General features: G+C 46.4%; 1 protein-coding gene across 5 annotated transcripts in view; it reads left to right on the plus strand.

Moving 5' to 3' along the window:
• The window catches only part of Itsn1 (intersectin 1), a 183,907-nt gene that overhangs the window by 128,421 nt on the left and 42,008 nt on the right, over positions 1-13,478 (plus strand). For 4 of the 5 annotated variants that reach the window (XM_031364396.1, XM_031364400.1, XM_031364397.1 and 1 more), the window contains 5 exons: positions 899-1,065; positions 4,024-4,069; positions 6,124-6,245; positions 11,326-11,443; positions 12,951-13,142. In XM_031364396.1, coding sequence (XP_031220256.1) covers positions 899-1,065; positions 4,024-4,069; positions 6,124-6,245; positions 11,326-11,443; positions 12,951-13,142 — 645 coding nt within the window. The remainder of the gene's footprint in view (positions 1-898; positions 1,066-4,023; positions 4,070-6,123; positions 6,246-11,325; positions 11,444-12,950; positions 13,143-13,478) is intronic. The other variant, XM_031364398.1, reaches the window with a different exon arrangement.

Consider the following 13,478-nt stretch of genomic DNA (forward strand, 5'->3'; position numbering starts at 1 on the left):
CAAAATGGATGGAACCAGTGTCTCTTTCTGTAAATGTTTTGTACTTAGTGTTTAGGATTTGACTTGACTTTGTTCTGAACCTCAGGGTCAATTCAAAGCAAAGCAGAGGCCTGTTTTCAGTTATGGGGACGTGCTCCCATGGAGCACCACTGGGAACAGCAGCTCTACTCCATGAGACTGGATCCCATGAGTAGTCTTTTCTAATAAGCTTGTTAAAAATGATTGGCATAGGTTAGGGAGATATTGCTCTTGTTATTAACTCACTGTACCTGCTGGTGCAGCCTGAGTGACAGCAAATGACCAACTATAACTAGGTGCCCATGGTTTTGTTTGGCTCTTAAATAGCCCCCTGCCATTTGTATACATGGTGTTTCAGGTATCACTGAGACACTTAAATGGTGAAAGGTATACCATTTGATTGATACAAAAGATGAACTATATTTGAAAGTCTTCTAAAACTGTAACATACTCCCCTCAAAACTGAAATATAGATGTTTGCACATTAAGCATTCATGTGAACACATCCTACCCCATACATAGCACAAAGTAGACACTCACTCAGGGTTAACTAAAGCTGAATGTGGAAACACCTTTTATTTAAAGAAGTGATGCATGTGACTAAATCGCAGATCACTCTTGACGCTGCCAGGGATGTGCAGTGTACTTGCTGTGAGTTCCTGGAGCTGGGTCCTCACGGCAGCCCTCTCCACGTGCACTGCATTCATATGTGCAGTAGGGAGCGTGGGGCCCGGGATTGGGACAGCCCTGGGTTCTAATCCGTGCCTTGTGCTTCTTGAGTGGATTTCACCCTGACTTCCTGAATCATAAACTTGCATTTGCAAAGCTGTCTGGGATTGTTAAACAATCAAGCTTTCTCCATATCTCAATATTTCTCCAGAATTTATTGCCATGTACACTTACGAGAGTTCTGAGCAAGGAGATTTAACCTTTCAGCAAGGGGATGTGATTGTGGTTACCAAGAAAGATGGTGACTGGTGGACGGGAACGGTGGGCGACAAGTCCGGAGTCTTCCCTTCTAACTATGTGAGGCTTAAAGATTCAGAGGTAAACCCACATTAACTATTTCCTCTCCCTGTCTGTGTAGTGGTTCTCTTGGCGGGGACTCACCGGTGTTTGACAGTGGAACACTGTGTTGGGTTCTGGTTGAATGTGGTGGTAACTAAAGTGGCCTGCAGCTGTCTAACCATCTCCTTCAGCACTGTGGCCTCCTCCATGCCGAGCTCCAGGGTTAAATAGAGACTGCACTCAGGGGCCTGCCCTACATCACTCTGTTCCAGTGCCCAGTGCTGATCCCATTCCTGCATGTAACGAGTTTATGATTTTGAGTAAACTTGCTTATTTAGTTCTTCTGGGTCATGCTTACAGCAGCACTTTGACCATGTAAATGAAGGTGTTCTGGTGATATTGACCCTGAATAGTGGGCAATAGGAACTTTCAGCTTTGTGTTTAGAAAGAGATCAAGTTCCCGTAGGTCGGTATGCTATCCTTATAGGTTGGAAATGGCGCCTTAGATTTCTGAGTGCATAGGATGTGGTCTTGAGGTGGTACAATCGTAATGAAATGGTTGGGGTTGGAGGATGGTTTAGAGTGGTCAAGTTCAAGTTAGGGGAGTTCCGTGGTATAATTATAGCTGTCTAACAAACGTAGAGACAAGCCCACAGGAAAGGACAGTGAATCCATAGTTACTCCCTTCTCCCTCACATCTCCTAAGCACTGAGAGAGAACATCTGACAGAGAGGAGAGGTGGCACCACTGAATAGACATGAGTGGACAGAGGCACTCACTGTCATTTAAATGCCAGGCATAGTGCAGGTTGACTTCTGTGCAGACCCTTGTAGGCCTAGTGGCTTTGGTGAGGAGGATCCTTGTGACTTGTAGTACATTTGCCATTGATCTTCTCACTCCAGGAATGATTTTTTTTTAAGGATTTATTTATTTATTATATATAAGTGCACTGTAGCTGTCTTCAGACACTGCAGAAGAGGGCATCAGATCTCATTACGGATGGTTGTGAGCCACCATGTAGTTGCTGGGAATTGAACTCAGGACCTTCAGAAGAGCAGTTGGTGCTCTTAACCACTGAGCCATCTCTCCAGCCCCTCCAGGAATGATTTTAAAAACAATTAAAAAAAAAAAACTGTTGTTTGGGAGATTTCTGTTACTGCAGTATTGGAAGCAGCTTGCTAAATCCTGGGCATTTGTGTAAGTCTGCCCACCCTGCAAGATCTGGCAGAAAGGAGACAGGGCAGCTGGCCTGTTGAATTCCATAGATCCAGAAAGGGAAACTAACCCTTTCCCAGGCCAGCGAGTTGGCTCCATTAAGATTGTGACAATGACATTTCAGGGGTAGGGAACGTCAGTTCTGCCATCAAACTAAAAACCCCTTTGGATCAGGTCAAATCAAGTCCATCTGGTTCTCATCAAAACTTATTTTTGTTTTATTCATTGAAAATTTGCCTAGGTTTTCTGTGTGGACGGATGGATGGATGGATGGATGGATGGATGGATGGATGGATGGATGGAGAGAAATAGCCATTATGTTTAAGTAACATAACAAAAATAAGCTGTTGCCCTAAAAAACCAAAAGCTCTTTCTTATACTACATTTTAATAAATTACAGCTTTGTGTCTAGAAGCATCCAGAGTCTGCACACACCACAGCGAGCATTGACTTCAAAGGCCAACTGACCTGTGAGCTGTTGCTTACCATAGCCTTCAGTTAGTTAATTCTGGGCTGTGGAATAGATCTGTTAAGATTTTTTTTTAATAAAATACATTCAAATGACAATAAAAGTATGAAGTTAAATGTGAGGGCAAAGTCCTACCAAACTTAAAACAAAACAATGCACCGTGGTCCAGATACCAGGCTGGCTGACCCATGGGTCTGCCTTTCCTGCTATCCTCTGGGGCAGCTTTCTGTAGGCTCAGCCAGCACAGAACTCTGTCCTGGGCTTCTCACGGGGAACACATTGGAGCCCCTGACCCCTGTGGTTGGACAACACCCATTGCTCTCTGTGTGCGCGGAGCATTGGGAATTGTTATAAGCTTATGCACAGGAGCAGATGCAGGCACTCTTGCATTGCTGTTCTTTATTTGATATGCAGACTACAATCATAGGAAGAAAATTAATAGATTAAATTATTAATTAACTGATTTAATAAATTAAATAATTAGAGTAAAACTTACTTTAAACCTTCCTCTTCTCTAATAACCATTAAGTTTCAGTGCTGGGATGTAGCTGCAATAATAATAAAATGCATTCCCCTTGGACACACTGTGTATTTTTATCTTTATAGTAACTTTGGCTTGGCTTATTAAACCCTTTGTCTTATTTCAATTGAAATGCTGGGTTAAAGTTCCATGGGTGTCTGGGAGGATCAGCCCCAGAGTGTTTCTGGAACACTTAGTTGTTAGGAAAAATATGGATCACTTCTATGTTTGTACTTCCAGCATGGAGGAAAAAAGGTGGTGTTCAGACTGTGCAATAGGGAGGGAGCAGCATGCAGGACAGCAGGCCCCCGGAGAGAGAAGTGCCTCTCGGTGCTGGCACAGCTCTTAGAGAGAATTCTAGTACAAACACAGTGAAATGCCAATGGATTTAATGCACTGTATCTGGGCGGCAGATTCAGATGTCTGTAGTATCTCTATACTGTAGTGTAGGAAATACTTCCTGGCTAGCCATGTGGATGCAAAGTGAGCTGACAGGGCAAGCACAGTGCTGCTGCCATGGAGCCTTCTTTCTGTTGGACTTGCAGGCTCCCGGGTGTGCCTGAGCCACCAGCAGCCCAACCCCGAGCCTCCCAGTCTGCAGGGCTCCTATTTGCTCACTCACTGAGGAATGGCACCCATTTCCCTGACACACTCCCTCTTGTCACATGCTTCCACATCTCCCCAGAGTAAAGGGGGATTTTAGGGCTCCAGTGGGTTTGTATCATTAATCATTTTTTTAAGTTGCGTGATGAACTCTTCAGCATGCCAATGAGACCTTTTGCTCTGTTTTAAGGGCTCTGGAACTGCTGGGAAAACAGGGAGTTTAGGAAAAAAACCTGGTAAGTTACAAATCATGATGCTTGTGTTTCAATGTTAATGAATGTACTTGATAGTTGTTCCCCAATCTTTATCACAGCCAGAATTCTACAGCAGAGGCAAAGGGGCCTTCCCTAACAGTGCCCAGCAAGAGCCTTCCCTGTGAATTAAATGTACATGGCTCTTAAGTGTGCCTGTTTCCACAGCTGTTGGGGAATACATTTTCCCAGGCAAGATGATTGGTGGGAAGTTGACGTGTACGGAGCCAGGAAACTGCAGGGTCATCTGGTTGGGTTTAGAAAGCCCTTGCTAGTGCCTGTTGCCACACAAAACTCCAGTGACATAGTAGTGGAGGTCAGAGGTGCGGCAACAGCATTGGGTGATCGGTCTCATTAATTAGAATCAGGAGTTTTCCCCAGGCAAACAGTGAAGGTACCAAATGATAATCATGCTTCAGAATCCAGAATTCTATTTTATTCAATTAAACAAAATCACATATTCTATTAATAGCAGCATGAGAGAGGAGGCAGCTGTGACATGACAAGATTGGTGTGGCCTGTCTTGTGGGCCAAGGGTGACTGCTGCTTTGCACTCGTGTCCTTGGGACATTATAGGTTGGAATGAATGGGCACTGCTCTGCTGAGATGCTGTGCTCAGCTCCAGTTTGCACTCACTGAAGCCAGGAAAAGGGGATTTTAGTCAGAGCATAAGGCTGGGCCTCTGCTGTTGCTGGATGTTGTCTATACTTTCAACAAATGTCATTCCAGAGGGTCCAGATGGTTCAGATGGGCCTCAATTTACGTTGAAACTAGCAAGCGGGGACACAGGGCCCTTTCAAAATGCAGAACAAATCGCCGGCTAGTATGCCAGGTCCTTTGAAGAGCAGAAACAGCTGATGCCAAATAGGACACTAATTGGGACTTTCTCCAGACCAGATACTTGAAATCTAGAACTTGTCCTTAGCATGCCAGAGGAGCGTCCATCCCCCATAGATTATTTGCTTAGGCTCTTGGCTAAATACAGACTAGCTGGGGGCTGGCCTCCAGACTTCTTGCCTTTCTGAAGCACAATCAGGCTGTTTCTCCTCCTCCTGTTGTGGTGGCCAGCCTCAGATTTCAGGACAGGGTGATAGGGCCTGGTTAAAGGAGCAAGATCTTATTTCCGCCCTTCACACTGCAGAACAGTAGGCAGTGTTGGAATGTGGGGGCCCTTCCCCCTTCTTCTCAGCTCTCTGTACTTCATTATTACTTCTTTCTTGCCATCCTTCCTTGCTTTCTGTCCTTTCGGGTTCACTGAGATGGAGAATGAGCGTGGAGAACAGTTCTGGATGGCTTCCTCGAGTTCAGGAAGCCATGGCCTGAGCTGCCCCAGACTGGGCTGGAGTCCTGCTGGTCTTCCTGTAGTATCTTTCAGATTCTGGCAAATCATAGAACTATTTAAATTTTTTTTTTTATTTCTATGCTGAATTACTATTTTTGCATAAAGTTCTCATAACTCTGTGTTCCTCTTAAAACTTGAAATAAGTTAAACTCATGGTTCTGTGATTCAAACCAGAAATTCATGGATCTCTCCCAGAATAGGAGGCATGGCTGATTTGACTAAGTTAGTGGGAGTGACAGACGATCCTAAGCTGTGTGTGTAAGTGAGCTGTAATCAGACTCCTAGGGATTTCTGAGGAAAATCACATTTCTCCTATTAGTATTCAGGCAGAAGGAAGTGTCCCTCAGATTTATGGGGATGGGAGCAGGGTCCTGGCCCTTCATCTCGGTTCATAGTGACTGTGGGAGGTTCTTTGATGGGACACCTGAGGGCAGGCAGGATGCATCTGCTGGGTCATAGGACAGTGAGGGGCTGCAGAAGTCTGAGCTAAGCAGAGAGGCAAGCAGAGGATCTGCACTGTGGCTCCCAAGGAGGGGCAAGAGCCAGTGTCAGGAATTCAGAGCCCCAGTTCAGAGTGGGAAGCAGCCAGTTTGCTGATTTCCATGGTATTGGTGTCTGATCCTGAGAGAGAGTGTTTCCTAGGGATCCCTTCTCTTCACTCTGACAGTACACTGCAACATTTGATCTTGTTTTTCAGAAATCGCCCAGGTTATTGCTTCCTACACTGCTACTGGTCCCGAACAACTCACCCTGGCTCCTGGTCAGCTGATTCTGATCCGAAAAAAGAACCCAGGTGGATGGTGGGAAGGAGAGCTGCAAGTTAGTGTCTCTATGTTCATTTAAAATTCTCTGTCTAAGTGTGAACACGCAAAGTCTCAAAGAACAGCATTTCACTGCACAATACAAAGAACCCTCATTATCAGAACCCTGAGCCTGGTGGGAGGAGGTGGGGTACTCCTGTGTCTTATGCGCTTAGTTCTGAGAGCTGTGGACCAGCTGAACATGGGTCCAGTAGTCCGACAAGCTCAGATTGAGACTGGAGGAGACAGAGTTTGCTGAATGGAGGGTGCATAGAGACATCCTCATGCGTCATGGCCTGGCGCACGGAAATAGTGTTTTTTGGAGGTGTTTTGGGACATGCTAACAGGGTAGGTGTCTTTTATGCAGCCAATTATGGTCACCATGTTGTTTTCAGTTGCTGTGTGTACTGAAATCACATCACTCATTCACCATTCTGACACATTCTTTAGTTCTCACTTCCAGACACAGAGATACTACAGAAGGGCGTCAGTGTGTATCATCATGGTAGCAAGTTAGGCTGCTCTCAGGATATATCTAAGAGGAACTTTATGGAAGGACAAGAAAATGTGTATGGTGTTTTGTGGCTCCGTAGAAATGCTTGTTATTTGCAAGGACACAGTGATAACACACTTGAGAACTAGGGTACCACCTCATCAGGTGATTAAAATGACCACTATCAGTGGAGGCAAATGGATGCTACTTAGTAAGCTTTCATCCACGCTTTGTCAACAGAATCGTACCAACTGAATCTAATCCTGAGCAAACATGAGGTAAGTGCAAAATGAGGAGTATGTAACTGTGCACCCCAAAGCACCCACGATTAAATGTGTAGGACAGAGGTGAAAGAGGTAGTGCCACTGCTGATCTCACCCGACTGGACGGAGATATGTGACAAGGCACTGCAGCTGGACTATAAAGCACTTTTAATACCACATACCTACTGAAACATGTACAGTTAAAGAACCATGATTTGCAGCCAGGGCTACACAGAGAAACTCTATTTCAAAAAAAAAGGCAAAACAAAACAAAACCAAAAACAAGCCATGATTTGGGGTTGGAGAAATGGCTCATTAAGACCTGAAATAGGTTTTCAGTGCCCACATCAGACGGCTTACAACAGCCTGTAACTTCAGCTCCAGAGGATCTGATGACCTCTCTTGACCTCTTTGTGTACCCTCACACACGTAAATAATAAAAACAGATATAGCCGGGCGGTGGTGGCACACACTTTTAATCCCAGCACTTGGGAGGCAGAGGCAGGAGGATTTCTGAGCCTGGTCTACAGAGTGAGTTCCAGGACAGCCAGGACTACACAGAGAAACCCTGTCTGGAAAAAACCAAAAAATAAAAATAAAAATAAAAATAAAAAATAAAATAAAAACAGATATATTTTTTTAAAGAACTGTGTTGTAAGAGCCAGGTAATCAAGTGTTTCAGGAGCAAATGATGGGGGATGGATGGTAATGGGGGGGAGGGGGCGAGGTTAGGAAGGGCATTCAAGAGTAAGTACATAGATGTCAGCCGGACTGGGCATTAGCAGTGGATAGACCATGTAAGGTACATGTGTGTGTTCTGTGCATGTTCTGTTCCCGTTAGTACTACTTTTCGGTACGGTTGTTTTTTGGAACTCAGTTCTCTAGCAGCTGCAGTTGGCTCAGTAGCAGGCCCAGCCTCTCAGCAGTTACTGCTCTGTGAAGTCACTTGAGAAGATAAGACCTGAACTTCGCATGTTCTGGAATCTTCAGGGATCCTGGAACAGCCATACACACAAATACAGGAACATGAGGGACTGGCCTGCTGGCTCTCAAGCAAGAAGTGCCTCCTTTCTCCCCTCCACCTTCCTCTTAACTCAGTGAACGCCAGGCTGGGACTGCAGGCTCTCCCGGCTCGGCTTCATCCACATTCCTCCCTTTTTTCATGAGGGAGAGTGTGGCCGTGGCTCACCACATAGGCATTTCTTCGTGGCTGCCAAAGAGCTACATTTCCCACCAGCTGTCTGCTTTTATATACAAGAGAAGCATACAGTGTTACTCCTTTAGACCCTAGTGCTAGGGCCTGCTACATAACACAGGAGGTCCCTGCATGTGGACTGATAACTCATAGCAGCCCCTTGATGAGAACACAGTGACCCTAGAGAATGAGCCCATGATAACTGCTGTCATGATGTGCCTGTGGCCTACCTATCACATAGTTACTGAGGCTCTGAGAGGGGTTGTGTGAGAGACAGATAAGTCTAAGACAGAGGGTGGGTGTGACCATGGAGTGCTGAGGACAGGGTGCTTAGAGCTGAGGGAGACTCCTCAGGAAGGAAGAATTGCTGGCTATGGCTCCCTGCTGCACACAGTTCCCTGCTCACAGCTATGTAAGGTCTATCCCAGGTGAGGAAGGAGGACCCATGCTGGACACACGAGGAAAGACATGCTCTTGGCCCAAGAAAAAGCCTCAGTGTGCAGTGTGACTGACAGTCAGCTTATGCAGGGAGCTGTCTGGGGCAGTCCGGAGGTGCTGGCCAGGAACAGTGGACTTGTTGAAGATCCAGTCCTGAGTCCCCGAAATTCATTCTGCTTTGTATGTGTGAGGACTGGGAACCTATAGTGTTTCTCTTTTTTTCTTTCCTTTTTCTTTTTTTTTTTTTTTTTTTTTTTTTTTTTTCCCTAAGGCATGGCCTTGGCTGGCCTGGGCATCACTGTGTAGTCTGGGTCAGCCTCAAAGTCACATCCAGCAGCTTGCACCTCCCAAGTGCTGGCATTAAAGGCACTCCCTGACCTTCAAGGGTCTTACTACATCATCCAGGGGAGGACTCTCACTTGAAATTCTCCAGCCTTGAGTGGCAGGGTTTCAGACTTGTGTCGCCAGTCCTGGCTCCTGCCCTGCTTTGGAATGTGGCTATGATGGATATGGAGACGGCTACTCAGCCCAGCCAGCCATCTGTGCAGCTGTGCCCTGCTGGTGGTCCCTGGTCCATGTGTTCCTCTGCTGTCCAGATTATTCTCAGGACTCCCATTGTCTTTCTTTGTCATTCCTGTGAGGTCCCCCCAACCACGTCTCTTCCTGCCTCTGCAGCAACATGTCTGGGCCAGCCTCAGTTGGCAGTTTATCTGAGTCAGCCACACTCCTGGGCCTTGGGCCTTAGCGCCATGGGTCCTGGCACTCCTTCCCACTGACCTTCGGTTCCTCAGGGATTAGCCACATCTCACTTCTCCCAAAGGCCTTTGGGGCCCTTGCAGCCCATAACTCTGCACTTTGCTCTGGACTCAAGGTTGGCCTCATGTTCACAGCACTAGCTGCTTCCTAGTCACTGCTGGTGCCTGACACGAACTCTCCATGAATGTTGGTCTCTACACTGAAGTGCCTGCTCCAGTCCGTAAAGAAGAAGCATATACTTTAGCCCTCACACTCCTGACACATTACACAAGAATGAGCAGTGTGGAATGTCTCTAGACCTCACATGTGCCCAGCATCTGTCCCTGTGTGAAGAATCTCAGCATGGGAGCACAGTGGAGAATAGCAAGGAGGTCTGTGATCTGCCCTTGCAAAGCAGCAGAGGGGGGCAGAAGCATGGTGGGCAGCCATGGGGCAGGCCACCAGCAAATGCAGTACTTACTGCAGATAACAGTGCAGTGGGTGGCAGTCCTTGAGCAGGACAGGACTCCTATCTGGATAGCCCAACTCTGAGCTGGGCTGGAAGTAACGCAGAGTTCTCCTTGAGAACTTGATGGGTAGAGGTGTGATGTGGCTTATGATATTTGGTTTTATTTATTTATTTGGTGAGTAGGTCATGTGATTTGTTAGCAAAAAGCCTTCTAATTCTTGACCCAATGTAAATAAGTTATTTTAAAAATCTTTTTATTTATTTTTAATTGTTATTTTATGTGTATGGGTGTTCTGCCTACATGCATGTCTGCACCATGCATGTGCTTGGTATCCATGGAGGCCAGAAGAAAGTACCTGATCCTCCTGAACTGGAGTTGCACACAGTAGTTAGTGTTGAGGCTTAGACTTGGGGATGCTGGGAACTGAACTCAAAGAACTCAGCTGGTCCTCAAAGAACGGCCAGGGCTCTTAACCACTGAGCTAAGTCTTATGCCTTGATGGATGCTTTTATCAGAGCTTTCTTCCACAGAGGTAGGTGTGTATGTGTGTGTGTGTGTCATGTGCACATGTGCATTCATGTGGTGGTACGTGTGTGTGTGTGTGTGTGTGTGTGTCTGTGTGTCTGTGTCTGTGTCTGTGTCTGTGTCGTGTGCACATGTGCATTCATGTGGTGTTCTTTCTCCTGATGGTATGAATAGACAAGGATAGTCTCTGTCTTCGTCATAGACCCCATGTCTTATAACTTTTCTGATATCATAAAAATGCTCAGTATCTTAGGTCAAATCAGATCAAAATAAATGAATGAAGAGGGCAGTAGAAAGTGTGTCCCATGCTATGAAATTGAAACACCGTAAAGGCCCTGCTACCATCCATGAGCCTCGTGGCCTCTGAAACAGCACAGGTTGAGCACTGTACCCTTGGGACTGCCATGTGTCTTTTCAAGTTTAGTTTAGCCATTTCAAAGTCAGAGTAACAATACTGTTGCCTTTAGAGATGCCCAAGACAGAAATCTGAGAGGCCTAGCTCTTAGTGAGCCTCCATGGCATTAACCATAGCCTCTGTGTCACCTGAGCCTAGCAGCAAAAGGCTAACTGGTTTCCTATCTTTTTTAAAAATAATTATAATTTTATGTGTATGCCTGTGCAACATTTGCATACCAGGTACTGTGGAAGCCAGAAAGCATCAGATATAACCCCCAGAACTGGACTTACAGGGTGTTGTAAGCTGCCTTTGGGGTTGGGAATTGAAATTGGTTCTTCTGGAAGAGCCAGTGCTCTGAACCCTGAGCCATCTCTCCAGCCACAGCACAGGATATTCTGAATGTGTCTTCTAGAATCCAGCCCTTGGGAAGCTCCCAGGCTCTGCAGACCAATGGCTGCTGCAGTTGAGTGCAACTGGGGCATGTGATTTCTGTGACTCTCAGCTCAGTGTGAGCAGTGCACAGTATCTTACTATAAGAAAGATGGGCTTTGATGTTTATAAAACATAATTATTTTCTTCTTAGGCTCGAGGGAAAAAGCGCCAGATAGGGTGGTTCCCAGCAAATTATGTCAAACTTCTAAGCCCCGGAACAAGCAAAATCACCCCAACTGAGCTACCCAAGACCGCAGCGCAGCCAGCGGGTAAGACACTTGCAGGTCATTCTGCTCCCGCTCGGGTTTCTCATTTAAAGTCTTGTGTTGTTTTCACACATGCGTACTAGCACTTATACTTGCTATCTATCTTGTGGCCTTTCTTTGCTGAGCACCACAGAGCCCTTGTTGGACTCTGCTGGAGCAGTTGGGAATGCTGTGGCATTAAAGCCAAGTTTTTCTCTTGATTTGTTTCTAGCTATTTACACTGGGATTTGGGCCACTGGGTTAGGCAACAGAAAGGGCATTAAAAATAAACTGCTGGGGTCTTAGTAGGTCAAGAGCTGGAGCCATGGGGGTCTGCTGATCATAATATAAGAGCTCCTCTTGTCATTTTCTGGGGACAGAGGGTCTCACTGAGCAGGCAGGATGTTCTGTGTGGGCAAAGGCAGAGAGAGGGCTGTAGTTGCCTGCCTTGCCTGCTTTCTGATCTAAGGCAGAGTTAGCTGTTCCACTGACCTGGACAGAGCTCAGGATAGGAGCAGATTTCTGGTTTAGGTTTTTAGGCCTCTGTACTCAGTGACATCTGTGGAGAGCATGAAACTTTAGTTCCACCATTACCGTGTGATTGGGTGTATTGTATGCCCCTGTGAAACCAGCTTTAAACTTGCTATCCCTGCAAGAAATGTCAGGACCTATAAATGTGACCGACCTCTGATCCCCAGCTGGTCCTCTTTGCATGAGCTGAGACCTTGTGTAGGCTGTGGGCTGGGAACCATCTGCTGTCCCCTAGGGAGATGTAGCACAGCCCCACTCACGATGGTGGAAGCCCTGAGCCATCTGCAGAAGTGAGTCTATTCCCTTAGCTGGAGAGTTTGAGAACCCTGAAGCTGTGTACAGGTTGGTTAAGAAAGATACCAGGCAGTAAGGGTGGGTTAACCCATGTGTGGTTGAAAGAAAAGGAGAAAGGGAAAATTGAGTGTAGGCATCTCTGAACAGGAAGACAGCAGAGTCACCTCTTACAGCGTTGGCTTAGCTTCTCCCTGATGCGGAAACTTGAGATCATCAGTTGATAGCTACATTCCATCTATAGAAAGGCCAGGGCAAGGGCTGCAAGCTCAGTGCTAGAGCACATGTGTGCAGTGTGTGTGTGGCCCTGGGCTCAATCTTCATCATCACAAAAAGAAATTAAAGACAGTCAAGTGCTGTGGCCCCTGGCTGTCTGAGCTATGCAGTGGGAACTGGGTGGTACTGCAGTCAGCACTCTGAGTCCTTCCGATGAGCTCTGGGTGAGGATTGCGTTATCTTCTGACAAGTACCATGATGGGGAAGATGTTACAACATTGAAGACAGTGTAAAAATATTGCTGTCATCTTAGAATTCAACCCTTCATCTTCTTCCTCTATTGCCCATACCTTTAGAAGTCCCTTTGGGTCCCCCGTCTATCTCACTCTTCCCTGTTCTGAAGGGAAAAACCCGTCCAGGAATGTGCGGCAGACAGTAGATCCTGCACATGCCCACTGGGTGGCTAGGTGCTCACCCAGCCCTGTCTTTGCAGTGTGCCAGGTGATCGGGATGTACGATTACACCGCACAGAACGATGACGAGCTAGCCTTCAGCAAAGGCCAGGTCATCAACGTCCTCAACAAGGATGACCCGGACTGGTGGAAAGGAGAAGTCAGTGGGCAAGTTGGGCTCTTCCCATCCAATTATGTGAAGCTGACCACAGACATGGACCCCAGCCAGCAATGTAAGTGCCCTGGTGGCCTGCTTCCTCTCCTCTCTGGTTTCTTCCCGTAAGACATGCAGCATTGCTCTGATTCTGCCAAGCTTGGTTTGCAGAACTTAACGCAGACCATTGCTGCATTTGCAACAGTCTCTTTGAAGACCTTCTGTGATGCAAAACTATCTCGTGGGGTTTTTGTTTTTGTTTTAAATTTTCATTCTTTCTGTAGCATGTCCCCCTTCCTTCCCCACCCTCCCCTTCCTCCTCCTTTTTCTTTTCCTGTTTTTTTTTTTTTTTTTTAATCATTTTGGCACCATGCTGTGTACATGCCTGACTCATTTTCCTAGCTTGAATTTTGCT

The sequence above is a fragment of the Mastomys coucha genome, unplaced genomic scaffold (genome assembly GCF_008632895.1).
Source record: "Mastomys coucha isolate ucsf_1 unplaced genomic scaffold, UCSF_Mcou_1 pScaffold12, whole genome shotgun sequence".
Taxonomy (NCBI): domain Eukaryota; kingdom Metazoa; phylum Chordata; class Mammalia; order Rodentia; family Muridae; genus Mastomys; species Mastomys coucha.